The sequence below is a fragment of the Megalopta genalis genome, chromosome 7 (genome assembly GCF_051020955.1).
Source record: "Megalopta genalis isolate 19385.01 chromosome 7, iyMegGena1_principal, whole genome shotgun sequence".
NCBI classification, from domain to species: Eukaryota; Metazoa; Arthropoda; class Insecta; order Hymenoptera; family Halictidae; genus Megalopta; species Megalopta genalis.
In genome coordinates, this window is record NC_135019.1 from 2485944 (window position 1) to 2502737 (window position 16794).

Below are 16794 nucleotides of genomic sequence, written 5' to 3' on the forward strand. Positions count from 1 at the left end.
AGTGAATTTAATTTGCAAAAAGCTGAACGAGACTTGAGAAAGCATCAATTTGATTTACAACGACACGAAAAAAATCGGTATTTGTATTAGCCTGCCCCTAGTTTGCACCCAGAAAATGAATTCGCTTCGCGAAAGGGCGTATCTCAGTCGAGAAAAGTAGAACGTGTCACGCGGGAAGAAGGGTGATTTCGTTGTGGAAAAATCGGTGTAAAAAAGAGTGAAAAAATGAAAAAATTGCAGGAGACTCGGAAGAGCGGACTGCGCCTGCGGAATTAGGAGTTCGCGGGGCCCTCCTCGAGGAGAAGGAGCTCCGCGCGGAACGGGGCGCGTGAACGTACCCCTGGGGCCGCCGTGGTGTTGTCCGCCGGGGGTGGCGGTGGCGGTGGGGGTGGAGGTGGGTGCAGACGCCGTGACTTGGAACGTCGTGGGGGTGGTGGTCGGGAGGCCCCCTGCCTCGCCACCATCAGTTCCTCTGTTGCCGGGAGTGCGGGGGGTTGTAGGCCTGTGGTGGGGCTCCCCTCCTATAAAAAGCGTCAAGGTATCTTCTTCAAGCGAAAAAAAAAAGTGACGTAGAGCAGGCATTTTTTATTCGAACAATAATCCACGCGGCGCTCATCGTCGTGCAGCAACTGCCATCCAATTGCTGGCCGACCAACTATCTAACTAACTAACTAACTAACTAACTCAATTATTTACTTCGTTGTTATTCAAATCATGCGTTGGCCGGCTGCGATCATTTGAATATGCAAACGCAATTAATTTCGGCGAATATAATCGAGGATACCGAACATCCTGTTCATGGAAATTTCGAACGTTAAATCTGTTTCTAGTTCTATTGAAAATCACCATTGCTCCCGGTCGCCGAGCGTAGAACGCGGCGCAGTTTCATTCGTTCGTTTCTGCGTCAACGTTGATCAACTCCGATGAAAAAGAAAAAAGAAGGAAAAAATACGGTGGATTATTATTCGAATGGAAAGGTCCTCGCACGTTTTCAGACACGAAATTTAGAAAGCTCTGTCATCGATCATTGTTATCATAAAATTTCGCTCGAGCTTGTTTCGAATTCCGCGCATGGTGCGTCGAAGTCTCGACGATCATGCTTCTCTCGAATCGTGAATTTGGTGAATAACGTAAGAAAATACCTTTCATGTATTTTTTTCTAAACATAGTTTCGATCACGTTTTTTTTTTACGTATTCGAATGGTTTAATGATAAAGAGAGAAAGAGCTGGAGTAATTAGCTAATAACTGACCGAAATGCACACGAAGGAAACGAGCCACGTTACCGTTGCACTTATCTGTATATGGTATTATTATACTATATATGTATTATATATATATATATATATATATATATATATATATATATTATTATTATTATTATATTATATATATTATTATATATATATATTATATTATTATTAAAATTAATTAATTAATTAATTATTATTAAAATACCATATATATATATATATATATATGGTATTATTTATATATGGTATTTTTCGATCGGAATAGATTCGACAGAATAGATTTTCTGGCCGCCACAATGTTGGCTGTATAGCATCGCGTCCGGCGATGCAAGCTGCACTTAGATAGGTTAATCCTATATATCTTATTCCATGTCATGGGATATCTGGGTCATCCTGGTCAATCTCTATATTACATCCATATCAGACATTTGTACCGAACACCGTTGATCGTAATTAACCCCGCCGAAGGGTGCAGAGACCCTAATAATTCCTTATTAGCCAATTTTGAATTATGGCATCGCACGAGGACGCGAATACCGTCGACGTTCTCGTGCAAATTAGAATATCCAATTTTAAGGTTAATTCTTCAGATATATCCCGATGAAAAATCTCGAGAAGGTAGTCGATTAATGTTGCTTGTTGATATTAGAACTAATGAACCAGTCAGAATGATTATCCTTTTATTTCTTCTTCCACAGTTGATGAAATTATAGAAACGTCTCAATGAGAAATTGTTACAGTTTTTTACTGTAGCATATGTTATATTAGAAATCGTACAAAGTCTGAATAAATCAAATTTAAGCAATGTTATAACAGAATATGCATTAGTCGTTAATGATTCACACGATGACATTAAACTCTATCGGCATGAATTCGTACAATGGAAACTGTTCGTCGAAAGGTGTGAATTTTTTTCGATTTTATACAGTTCGACTTCATGCATTAATCATTTTTTAAGTGTGAGATAAATTTTGTAATATTCAAATTCGAAATACTGTTTTGAAAATATGTTTGACCTTAGACTGGAGCTCTTAAAATTAATGTCGCACTTAATCATTAATTTAATCATTTAATCATTAATTTAACTATTAATTTAACCATTTAATCATTAATTTATTCATTAATTTCACCAATTAATCACTAATTTAATCATTGATATAACCATTTCATCATTAATTTACTCATTAATGTTTCCATTTAAGCATTAATTTAATCATTCATTCAACCATTTAAGCATTAACTTAATCATTCATTCAACCATTTAAGCATTAATTTAATCATTCATTCAACCATATAAGCATTAATATAATCATTCATTCAACCATATAAGCATTAATCTCATCGTTCCGTCGTTCATTTAATTACTCAATCATTCATTTAACCATTCGATCATTAAAGATCAGTGTACAATATTTCTGGCAACCAGCCCACGTTCTCCGAGGCAGACAAGAATAACAATAAGTTCCAAAGCATAAAAGATCCGCGAAGGATCATTAGTGGAGTGTCTGAAGGGAACACTCGGGAAAAATTGGAGTGGAGGAATCTCAAGGAAACTGCTGTTTCCAAGAATAATCACGAAACATCGATGTTTCGTTGCAGGCTCGCGATGGTCTTAAAAAGTGACTTGCCTTAATGAAATGAACGTAACCGTGATACTAGAACGGCATTAATATTATCAGAGCCGAACCACTAAAAATAGACGCGACAAGCTAAAAATATTGTACACGATTCTTATAAATTACAACGAACGACAACATTTAACCATAACATTCCGAATTTGCATTTTAGTTCGGAATATCGCCGTTTTTCATCGCCGCCGATCGTTCGGGTACATATAATTTCCTGCGCCCCGGCAAATTAGAAAATTGATTAACGCGACGTAACGGAACGTTCGGCCAATACTGTTCTGTCATCGTTACTCCTCAAAAACAGATATCAGCAACGCGAACGCTTAAATTCCTCGCGCAATTGCCGCTCATTTAATGTACAAACGAGGCTGCCCCATTACGATCAATCGGCTGCATAATTTATGCCCGGTAACTACCGCCGCGAATTATTCAGAGTTTATTACAAACCGGTCGCGTATTCATAGAGCTTTGTGTTCTGCCCGTTACGTATCTGGCATGAATTATGCGAACGTCCGAGCAGCCACGAATTTATCGGCAGTATCGGACACGCATCGTAAAACTACCGACGAAGGCAACGTTAAGCCCGCGCCGCGAACATTGAAAAACACGGTGCAACCTCGTTTTTCACGGCTAGTCGGGTGCATTTCGGTCAACAAATACCTACAATGATAATAGTATGCAGGGTGTTCCATAATTATGTTAACAGCCGGAAATGGGAGGTACCTGAGGTCATTTGAAGCAACTTTCTCCTCAGCGAAAATGCAATTCGCGGTTTCGTTTACGAGTTATTGATGAAAAACGCTGACCAATGAGACGCGAGAGGCGAGGCTTAGCGCTAGGCGGCCGAGCCAATCAGCGGAACTGTGCTTCGACCGCTCGTTGGCTCGGCCGTCATGCGCCAACCGAGAGCTCGCCTCTCATTGGTTACTGTTTTTCGTTAATAATTCGTTAACGATGCCTCGGAGACAATTTTTGTAAAGGAAAAAGTTGCTTCGAATGACCTCAGGAATCACTAAGTTCCGGGTGTTCACGTAATTATGGAACACCCTGTAGATAAAAGTGATGCTATATTTAACGTGGAACAACTATATATCTAGGTCACAATCCACCGACCCCTCGTTAAGAATCAAATTAGTTTGCGAAGAATAAAGTAGTTCTCGAAACTGTCCTATGTACACGCAGCAGAAAAAGTTTTGCATCGCTCAAGAATCGCCGCGCAGCGGTCTGGGTAGTCGCGTTCGAAAATTAAATTTTTCGAGTTTGATACAGCGAAATCAACTTTTTCTTTTTTTGCTATACGATCAGATGACTTTAAAAAGAGTTCTCCGAATACAAAACGTTTTATGCACCGATCGCAAAATATCAGAAAATTCGCATACTAGAAAATTTCCCTAGAAATTTCCCAGTTCGAAATCGTATCCCGGGAAATTAGACTTTTGATCGTACGAGAGATAAAAACAGGAGCTCATCAAGCGGCAGAGACGACGCGCGCACAAATTATTCGAACCATATTTCCAGCGCGGCGCATATTTCAGCGATGCAAAATCCGCATTGCAAATACATAAATGTATGGATAAGCATAGAAAAAGAAATATATATATATATACATATATATTAGGTCTACCGGAAAGTTCTGTCCGTTTTTGAATTGAAATGTAACACAATTTTCATACATTTAATAATATTTATTGTAGAATATACTTTCCATCGTTACTTATGACTTCTTGCCAGCGCGATGGCAACTTGTAAATGCCATTTTTAAAAAATGATTTATTTTTAGAGGCGGAGAAGTCAACTAGTGCTATACATCAGCTACAGTTTTGAATTTTTTTTCCTATGAAAAGTTTTGCAAAGAGAGAAACAAGTGATAATCGGAGGGTGCTAGGTCTGGGGAGTATGGTGGGTGCGACAGAATTTCCCAGCCTAGCTCTGCGATTTTCCGACGAGTCGCCGAAGCAGCATGTGGTCTGGCATTATCATCGGTAGCCATGTTTTCACGATCGCGTCTCGCTTAATAATGACACGAGACATCTTTGTTTCAGTTTATTTAGGAGAGTGCATGCGTGTAAATGCAATGATAAAGAGAGATAGTCATATATGTCTCAAATCAACATGTGCATATGGATTGAAACTTGAAGTGACACTATCGGACAGAACTTTCCGGTAGACCTAATATATAAAAGTGTATATTTTCGGGCGTGTGACAAGACAGTCGACGTTCTGTCGCGTCGGATTTGCGAAATCGCGATGCGATATACGAACACTGAACCGACAGCGTTCTAATAGGATTCCCGTGTTCTGCACGAGATATTCAGCGGTTTCCATGCGGCCGGACCCGTTTTTCATTCTGCGATTTACCCAAAACACGAACGCCACTGTAGGCTCGCCGTTCAAATTCACTCTAATCAGGTCATCGCCGCGTTCGCGCGGCAATTCGATTCGCCGCCAGCGTCTCCCGTTCGAGATTCCCTCCCGCATAAGTGATCTTTACGACCGTTGTCGCGTGGGAGATGCGAACTGCGGCCGTCGTTCTTCGAGGCCGAGCTAATCGTGATAAATCGAGTACAAGCATTCTCGCTTCTGGGTCGTGTACGCGCCGCAGACGGTGAAAGTTACTTCGCTGCACGAAACTGAGACCGTCTCTTTGACAAATTAGGGGAATTTGTAAATGCAACACCCGGCGGAAAGTATTCGTTCGCCTTTTAAAATGCAATATGTTTTTTTCAAACTGGTGTAATCGACTTGAATCTTTCTTTAAGTGTTAAAGGGACTAGTTTATGGTACTATGACTAGCATAGATTTTTTTTAATTCTGCTATTACGTGCAATTACAACAGAAAAGTGTTAAAGGGACTAGTTCATGGTACTATGACTAGCATAGATTTTTTTACATTCTGCTATTACGTGCAATTACAACAGAAAATAAAAAATTCTCGTTCTTTTTAACTTTTCTATTTGAACCTGGATCGAAGATTTAAAAAATGCATTTCGTAGTCCTAGGTAAATTATATGCACACTGAAAATTTTAGCGAAATTGGTTATTTGGCAAATGGTTAATTGGTTAATTTGTTATTGGTAAAAATGTATAAATCGACCTACGTTCATTCGTCTTTGGATTACATAAGATTTGAAAAATACAATCTTTTTTAATCTGTGTCATTTTTAAGTGGATATAATTCTTTTATATAGTTCCACTTTAATAGATATAATTTGTTTACCGCTGACAGTGAACGAATAACAAGTTGATTATGTTTGGAAGTGCATCGAAGCTTTTGGGTAAATCGCAGTTCTCCAGATAGAGGGTAAACGACATAGTTCGATCACTTTAAATGTTTCATTTTTTCGTAACAAAAAGGGATGTTAAAGGAAAATATCCTTCGATTCTCAGAAGAGAATATTACGGTGAACAAATTATTGTTAACACTGGAACTACCGAGCACTGAAAGTGATTGTAGTTTATCTTGCCTTCTAAGAGCACTGAGATTGCATTTGTGAGTTCATTGCTCGATTTTTGTAACCAAATATACTTGAATAAATAGATGTATCCAGTAATTACTGGCGGAAACGTTTCGGCAATCTCAATCACTGCAAAATAAAAAGTTTGAAATCCGTTACTCTGACGGGTTACTCTGATAGTTGCAGTGCGAAGGTAACTCTTTCGAGATTCACATCTTTAAATAGCACTATGGGGTGTCCCATAATTATGTTAACATCCGGAAAGGGGATAATTATGGGACACTCTCTCTCTCTCTCTCTCTCTCTCTCTCTCTCTCTCTCTCTGTAGATTGGTCTTGACCTAAGCTACTATGCCACTTCGATGAATATATGCACTTTCATTTGAAAAAACATCGGCAACCTTGGAATCTCCAAAAATACGACTTTCAGAAAAGTGGTTCGTTTATCATAATCCTTGGCTTCGACCCAACATCTTCCCACCACCGCAAACAAGTGAAACATTTGAAGTGGTCGACTGAGATTACTTCTGAAAATTAAACCTCCGTAGCTCCGATTGTTTGAAGCCTGATCAAGAAGTGCATAACACGTGAGAATACTAAACAGTTCGTAAAATGATTAGAGTTCGAGAAATTGGCTTAACGAAAAGCTTAAAAAATAAATAGAAACACATCGAAAAGTAGAAAATGGAAAGTTTGGAAAATCGAAAAATTCCAACGCATAAATCATTCGGCTACGAGAAAATTGCGTTCGATGAGTAGACTGTGGATTTTTATGCAAAATAAACGTCACCCTCGTTATTTACAAGATGCAAAAGCCACTTAGACTTTCGTTTCATTCCTAAATAAGTGGAACGATTTGACAGTGATGCTTTGCATTTGCTTTTGTTCATTTTTCTTATAAATGCATAAAATCCGCGGTCTGATAACGAGCGTCAACAAATGTTGATTGCGCATGCGCGACTAGAAAGTTACACGCCATTGAACAGGATGTCCCAAAAATGTCTCGTAATCCGGAAATGTGGGACTCCTGAGGTCAATCGAAGCAACTTTCTCCTTTACAAAAATTGTCTCCGAGGCATCGTTAACGAGTTATCAACGAAAAACACTGGCCAATGAGAGACGACCTGGCCCGCGAAGGCGGACCAGCCAGCGAGCGCGCGAAGCTCGGTTCCGCTGACTGGCTCGGCCGCCTCTCGCCTCTCATTGGTCACTGTTTTTCCTTAATAACTCGTAAACGAAGCCTCGGATCGCATTTTCGCTAAGGAAAAAGTTACTTCATATGACCTCAGGATTCTCCCTTTTCTGTATTACGAGGCTATATTATAGCCTATTTTATATTATATTCTATATTATAGACTATTTTATATTATATTCTATATTATATTCTTTTCTATATTATATCCTATATTACTAATTTCTGTATTGCGAGACATCCCCTGATTGCTGTATCGCGAGACATTTTCGGGACACCCTGTAGAGGGTTGAGGTAATTAGGAGTATGCGCGCTGGTTTGAGCGTAATCCGGCACGAAATTGTGAAGGTAGCGGGACCGCCTGGGCTCGCGGTAGCCGGGGCCATGGCAGAGGTCGCGGGGGCGGCGTGAACCTACTTGGTTCAGGCGTCGCCCCCGCGAATTACGCTCCAGGACTGCAGGGCGTAGCGCCTGAACTACGAGAGGTCGTGAATATCCTCGGCGAGAGGAACCAAGTCGGTACGCTGACGGGGGTGGGGCCGCCGCCGGGTGCGCTGGACAACGACATAGAGGGGGACGAAGAGGAGGGCACCACGACGAAGAGGCCGCCGAGGCCGCTCTACAGGAGGCTAATCAACTACGTGCGGCAGGCTTGGACCGGTGTGAAATTCGCTTTAGGTATTGTACCTGTTGGTCGTCGTAAGTGCGGGGTGCACTCGGAGTCGTAAAACGGATCAGGGAGAGCCACCACCTCGCAAAAACTCACCAGGGGCATCGGCCAACTCGATTTTTACTCCCTTGCTGTACTCCATTGTCTTCGTAGTTTGCAACGATTAGACTTTTTTTCCCCGATTGCAATCGTTATGCTGCAGATTCTCGATGCGTTTGTCACGAAAACGAATAACAAAAACGTGGTATACAATTTGAAAATATTATTGTGACAATTAGAATCATGTAGACGCGTTAGAATGATTGAAAAAAGGATACAAACGTGGAATGTTTATCAAAAGTGTGTAGTTTTTCGCATCTTGCTATTAATGAAGACAATTCTTATTTACTTAATCTTTTCTTTAAAAAAGAAAAATGATTGGAAACTAAATATTATTTCGATATCGAATTTACTATTTGCAACGATTAACGAAAAAAAGTATACGAGCTTCATTAGCGTCGCATTAAAAATTTAATTTCAATTTTGATTCAATTTAATGTCTTCTCTTATCTGAACGAATTATCGAGACGTTTCGTATAATAGGCTTCCCGTGTCGCGGAAAGTTTCATTGGAACGCAATTACGATCTGCATAAACGCCCCTTGTCAGTGAAATCGGAACAGCGGTTGACATGATCCTTGAAAGGGACCGCAAAATATGGAAGCAACCAAGACCGATTTAAACTTTGCATTGTGGGAGCCACGCGCGTCTCGTGTCGATTCGGTGCGCTAACTTTATTATCGAGTTGCTGGGTCGAAGGGCCGGGTCGGAGTACCTGTTTTATGCAAACTAATCTGATTCCGAGTGCACCCTGACGTTGTTGTTGTAGGGAACTACATAACGAAGACATTTGATCAATTTAGAAGTAGATCAATTAGAAGAATTAGTGTGCGCTTCGAATAGAGTTGATATTTGTACGAATCGAATGCCAGATACGCGTATACATATTATAATCCGTGAATATTCCATTATCTGCAATCACGACTGATATCACGAGGATTCCGAAGCTCAACGTAGAACCCTTTTACCTAATTACCCGTATTTAGCGTAGAAACCATCGTTATGTGAAACTCTACTTTGGCATGATTCATCGTTATAGATCGCTCCGAATTAACAAGTTTACGGATTACAGTGATGTCTCTCCAATTGACGCCCAGATTGACCACGAAAATGGACAATTTGGGAAGAGGAGACGCGATTATTCGAGTCTTGCGGTTTATTCTTATAATTATAAATTGTCCATAATTATAAAAATGAGTCGCGAGGCTCGAATAATCGTATCTCGTATTCGAGCCTTGCGATTTATTTTTATAGTTATAAATTGTCCACAATTACAAAAATGAGCCGCGAGGCTCGAATAATCGTATCTCCTATTCCCAAATTGTCTATCTAGTGGACAATCTGAGCGTCAGTAAGGGAGACATTACTGTACAATTGATCTCGTTGCATGGAAATTAAGTTGTGCATGCGTGTATATCCGAAAGGAATGTTTCTTTGGTGAATGTGGTTAAATGTCAAAATTTGCTGATAATAATACCAGTCAGCAATTTCAAAAAATGCGAAGAATGCTCCCGAATCGAATGATGTTAAACATGTTATAAATAGACTGAGAATAAAGAAAACAAAACCTAAGGACATCGGAAGAATTTGAACATACTGCTACATTGTTACTGCAACCTATTAAACGTTTTTTTATAAAACAAGTCAATTTTCATGTTGCTTCGGGTTACTGCAATTGAAGCAAACAATTTTTATTTGACTAACATTATATATATAATATTATATATATATAATATAATATAATACAGATATATATATAATATAATATAATATAGATATATATATATATACATATAATATAATATAATATAGATATATATATAATATAATATAATATAGATATATATATATATAATATAATATAATATAATATAATATAGATATATATATAATATAATATAATATAGATATATATATATATATATATATATATACATCGTAAAATAAAAAATCGGTTATTTTGACCGTGGCAGGTTTAGTGTTAATAAACGTTGACAATAGATCGAGGCTGAAGAATTACGACAGATCTTCTTGCATAATTTTATTTGAACCATAACGAACGGTACTACGGACGCGTTAATTTGGCAAATGTACAGCGATTCGTGTGCATTTTAATTCGGAGGGCCGATCGCCGGTAATACATTTGCCGTTTTATGCGCCATCGGATCGCTCTCGTCTAAAAGGTTAATACGTACTAATCTACTCCGGTGTGCAGCATTAGAGCACAGGGAGGTCGGATCTCGCTGTGGCTAAATGCGAACGTATAAATGCTATTGGATAAATTCGGGTTCGCAAATCAAGTGGTATAAACGCCGGATCGGATGCACGCTTTCCGAAGTTCATGCCAATTCATTGCATGCTCTATCGCATCCTCGAACTACATCGCACCGGAGGCCACATTTTCTTGGAACGCGCGAGTCTCATGAGCTTCGTTCTGCTTCCGGGTTAGTGGATCCTTGCGCTTTTTTACTGTGCATGCTCCCGATTGAGTTGAAAGTTCGTTCCGCGTTTCAAAGAGATATCGAAAATTGGCATAAAGCGAACTTTCTGCGTGTAATATTTCGCCGAATCGTACGTGATTTCTTAGAATTTGCCCGCGCTACCGTGTTGTTATAAACAATAGCACCTTCTTTTTCCATATGCTAATCGAAAAAGACACTGTTTAGTATAGTCGTACAGTCATTCGCTAAAATATTCGAGCACCTTCTAACAATTTTTTCGACAATTGAGTCAAATGACTCGAATTTTCGCTGTAGACTCAATCAAAAAGTGGAAAAAAACACTGTCTATTTTTCTTGTCATTTCGATCAACTTTTGAGCAATTTGTTTAGATATTGTCGAATAAAAAACCAGTGCCTGCAACATCTGAAAAAGATCAAGTTATTTGGTTTAAATTTTTAAACGTTTATTGAGTTTCAAAACTTGTCCGAATATCTGAGTGACTGTACATGAATATCCTATACGAATGATTCAGAATGATTCATGACATAATTTTCATTCACTTTGTTCAGAGAAATAAGATTTTCTTTTTCATTTGCACGTGTCAGTGCGTCAATTTTTGGTCCGTTTTGACTGCTTAACGTATAACGTGATCCATAAAAAGATATTCAATTATTATATTATTATACAATATACACTGTAATAATAATATTATATATATATATATAATATTATTATTACAGTGTATATTGGATAATAATATAATAATTGAATATCTTTAATAATATAATATAATATAATATAATAATATAATATAAATATTAATAATATAATATATTATATGATAATATTTATATTATATTATTATATTATATTATATTATATTATATTATTATTATTATTTATATATTATTATTATATATTTATATTATTTTCGCACAGTTCCAGAAAATTATTAGACGAAGCTGAACGCTTCAGGTGCGCATCCACAAACGATTTTCGTTGCGAGGTAACTTCTGCACTTTCTGCAACACCGAAGAATATACAAACACGTTGGTGTTCAAGCCGCGATTCCACGTTGCAGAAGTAAAATAACTACCGAGAAAAAAAAAATATTGCCCGATACTTTCATGCAAGTTTTCGACGAGCTTACAAACTCCCGGAAGATGTCGAAGTTTTCTGGTTATACGAGAAACTTCTCCGGCACGAGCTGTCTCGTTTCCGCCGATATAGTTCTCGGTGTTTAATGCCGTGTAAGTGGAAACAATTTACGTAAATGAGCACTCTTCTCTCGGCCAGTTTAACCCTTTGCCCTGGAACCACGTCTCTCGGACGTGGGCCGGATAAAGATTATGAGTATAAGGCAAAGGGTTAACACTTAGCCAACCGAATGGGGAGATCTCCCCGCTTTAAATTCAGTCGATTGATGACCAAATGGGAAATTATAATTGCTAAATTATACTATTATAATTTTATTAAGATTATCATTTTATATTATCATATTATATATTTTATATTATATATTTTATATTATATATTTTATATTATATATTTTATATTATCATATTTATATTATCATTTTATTAAGATTTGCAAGAGGTACGAATGTTGAAAAAGCAATCGATGCCATATAAGTTTTTTTTGCTTCGCAGTTTTTATTTAATTGAATGAAATACTTTAATTTTATGATATCTTTGATGCTTTTGGCGCGATCGTGAGAGAGTTAAGCAAAGGTAAACAGGCTAGAAATTATTATAAGTATAAAACAAAGGGTTGAAAACCTGGACTGACCGACGAATACACGATCGCCTCGTAAGAAATTCAAGACGCGCGTCGATTAAAAAATTATCCTGGAAAAAGTGCTCGCAGGAAATCAGGCGAAATACGAATTACACGGCTGCTCAAGGATTCGCGTACCATCGCCTTCGTAATCGTTGGAACCGTTGCATCGCGCGGCATGCATTTGTTGAACACACCACTTATTTATGCAATCCTCTGGTGGTTAACCAGTAATGGAATGACTTATCCGCCGGCACTAGAGACTTGGATTCCCGGGCGCGCGTCATGAAAATTCATATAAACGATATACATCATCCGCCGACTGCGTTTCCTCGGAGCACATTTACGAGAAAAATATGCAAAAACTGTCGGAAACGGCCGGCTACAACAAACGTACCGATTCGTAGATGTCATTGAAACGTCAGTGGCTTCGCGTTGACACCGGTCGTCGATAATGGTAACGATTTTTAATCTGTCTATTGTCCCAAGCAGCGTCTCATTTTTCTCGCCCATTTTTGCGATAGAACGCACGAAATCTAATCACAAGTCTAATAATTATTATACACGTTCGCGCGAGTAAATAATTTCGAATGATTTCCTACGAGAGTCTTTTCAACGATGATTTCAAGACTTCGCGTGCCGGAAACGTGTTAATAAACTTGTCGATCGTTAAGTCGTTCGTAAATATTTATAATCAGATATCTGTAATTTTCTTTTAAATAAAAACTGCGAAAGAAGCTGAATTATATGACGAAAATTGTCGACGAAATTGCTGTCACTTTCGACAAAATTTTCAAGCAATTTCGAAGTGTTCTAAATTCAGACTCTAAGAGAACGAATGGAAAACTGTCGGCGCTTAAAATTTGTTAAATTGAACAGAACAAGAAACATTTCTACCGCGTTAATTGCGGTTAGCATAAAAGAAATACACCTGAACGCATAAAATCTAACCACAAATCTAATTATAATACACGTTCGCGCGCGCGAGTAAAAAATTTCGAATTATTTCCTACGAGAGTCTTCTCAACGACGATTTCAATAAATCACGCGCGGGAAACGTGTTAATAAACTTGTCGATCATTAAGTCGTTCGTAAATATCTATAATTTTCTTTTAAATAAAAACATCGAAAAAAGCTGAATTATATGCCGAAAATTGTCAACGAAATTGCTGTCACCTTCGACAAAATTTTCAAGCAATTTGAAAGTGTTCGAAATTCAGACTCTAAGAGAACGAACGGAAAACTATCGGCGCTTAAAATTTGTTAAATTAAACACAACAAGAAACTCGTTCTTTCCACCGCGTTAATTGCAGTTAGCATAAAAAAAAATACACGCATAACGATCTTCGGTCCGGTAACGATCGCGTGAGACGAGCGAGATGATTAGACCGCGAGCATGTTCGCGCGAAACGCGAAAGGTTCGCGAAAAATGTAGGAGAATAAGGCGAGGCAGCGTTACAAAAGGCAAATGAGTATTTTCTATTGAGAGTACGGGCAACGATAAATTTCTTTGGTGTTGCACGGGAACCGCTGGCTCCCGCGCGCACGGAAAGGCATCTGAATACTGGAAGCGTTTTCCGGGCTGCAATTCAACGCCTCGTTTAGCCGAAGCGAATAAAAGCCTGCGTCGATACCCATCGAAACAACCTGACAATAGCCTCCGCAGCGCTCGCAGATTCATTTGAACGTGCAAGTGCGCGTAATAATGACCGAGCGGCGTGTTTCTTTTTATATCCTCGGCCCGTGCGAATCGCGCGACTCGAGTACGTTCGAGTACACGATTCGTTAAATTAATTAACGATAGCCTGATTGATATTGTTACGGCGACTTGTCCAAATCAAGTCGCTTCGTAACGTGAAACTGCCCTGTTGCGAGCAACTTCTTAAAAAATAATGGAAGATAGGTGCAGAGTGTATAGCGAGTACACCCGATACTAAAACTCCGCGATTAGAAAATCTTTCGGGTTGTAAGGCCGATTACGCTAAGCGACGGAATTGATTAGTATCGCTGTTCGACTAATTAAACATGAACAGTTGTTTGATTTTGAAGAATGAATCGAAGCACTATAAAGCACTCAATTCGATGGTCGAAGGTTGAAAGATTGTCTGAGTAGTAGACTAGCGTGAGCTGGAGTTTACTGTGGTTGACTGAAGCTGAGTCGACTGATTAACTGAGTAGTAGACTAGTGTGAGCTGGAGTAATCTATTGAAGTCGAAAAGTTGAGTGAGTAGTAGATTAGCGTGAGCTGAAGCCTACTGTGGTTGACTGAAGCTGAGTCGACTGATTAACTGAATAGTAGACTAGCGTGAGCTGGAGTCTACTGAAGTTGAAGAGTCGAATGAGTGGTAGACTAGCGTGAGCTGAAGTCTACTGTGGTTGACTGAAGCTGAGTCGACTGATTAACTGAATAGTAGACTAGCGTGAGCTGGAGTCTACTGAAGTTGAAGAGTTGAGTGAGTAGTAGAATAACGTGAGCTGGAGTCTGCTGTAGTTGAAGAGTTGAGTGAGTAGTAGAATAACGTGACCTGGAGTCTGCTGAAGTTGAAGAGTTGAGTGAGTAGTAGACTAGCATGAGCTGGAGTCTACTGTAGTTGACTGAAGCTAAATCGACTGATTAACTGGATAATAGACTAGCGTGAGCTGGAGTCTACTGTAATTAACTGAAGCAGAATGACTGCGATTCAGAACTTAGAGAAGTCTAATTAACTATAATACAACTCGATTCAATTATATTTCAAATCCCTGAATTTGGAATGTTGATCGTTCGACGGTCCGATCTCGACTTCTCTAAGTTCTGAATCGCAGTCATTCTGCTTCAGTTAATTACAGTAGACTCCAGCTCACGCTAGTCTATTATCCAGTTAATCAGTCGATTTAGCTTCAGTCAACTACAGTAGACTCCAGCTCACGCTAGTCTACTACTCACTCAACTCTTCAGCTTCAGTAGACTCCAGGTCACGTTATTCTACTACTCACTCAACTCTTCATATATATATATATATATATATATATATATATATATATATATATATAAAATGCCGCGACGCGAGAGAAACGGAGTGATTCGCAACAATATATTGGCCGAGCGGCATTAACAGTTCCCGAAATAATTAGAGACGAAAGTCGGAGCTGCGACACCGCGAGATGAAAACCGATGCATCGGGAGAAACGGCATCTGTCTGTCGTGTGCATGTCGACGGCTCCGTTCCGCCGTAAAATAAGAAGCCGAATGACCGCGCGGGTCTCGTTTAAATACGAATGCAACAACGGTATCGCGTTGTTTTATCGGCCAAAGAATTACTTTCGACGCAGCAGTATGCCACACCAGTTCACGTGGCTACGTTATTACAGGAGAATTCGAATTATCGGTACCATTAACCGGACGCAAATGTTCGAACAATGGGGGATTTCATGTTTCACGCGTATTGTATGAATAATATTACGGCACTTTATCAGCCAGAAATTACTTTAAACTGCAGTGCGCAGGGTGGCCCACATTCGGTGGTGCAGGGAAGCGTGGTCTCGCGTCGAAAAGTCAGTCGGAAAGAAAGTTCTCGTGAAAATTGGTTTTCTGCTTCGCTATCTTATGCCGCGGTGTGATAACTATGATAACGCGGTATTTTATCGACGGGAAACGTTAGGAAGTGTATAGAACTTACTTTGGAATTTGATTTATTTGTGACATTGTAGTGGAAGCTGTATCAATCTTGACAAATGCACTCTGCTGAACTTCGTCTGCTAAAACATAAAGAATGATAAGAATTCTAGTGTTTTAGCTAATAATAGAATATTTCAGTGACAATATATTTTGTTAAATAAAGTAAATTCTTCCTGATTTCCCTTTGGCTTGTAAACAAAAATGAAACAATTTGGGAAGACGAGATACGATTATTCGATCCTTGCGCCTCGTTTTTTGATAATTGTTGACAATCGGCAATTATAAAGATGAGCCGCGAGGCTCGAATAATTCCCGTATTGTCAATTTTGGTTTACAAGCTGAAGGAAAATTAGAGAGAGAGTTTACTGTAAAACGTTTAGATAATGGAAGTTTCACTGGTAGTTTATCGACCAAAATTTTGAGATCGCTTTTTAACTTTATTAACTTTTTAATCACTAATATTACGCGACATTACATTTTTTAAATGTAAAAAAACGTATCAGATTGGTTGAACAATTGGCCAGGTGGTCCGACAGCATTTTTATTTATATATAATATATATTATTATATATATTATAATAATATTATATTATTATTATATTATTATTGTTATATTATTATTAT

General features: G+C 38.7%; 1 protein-coding gene across 1 annotated transcript in view; it reads left to right on the top strand.

Annotated features, from left to right (window-relative positions):
• Nucleotides 1-225: 225 nt before the first annotated feature.
• Nucleotides 226-16794, top strand: part of LOC117218625 (Kv channel-interacting protein 4) — an 81377-nt gene continuing 64808 nt past the window's right edge. The window contains 2 exon segments of the mRNA XM_033467163.2: nucleotides 226-538; nucleotides 7875-8204. Coding sequence (XP_033323054.1) covers nucleotides 226-538; nucleotides 7875-8204 — 643 coding nt within the window.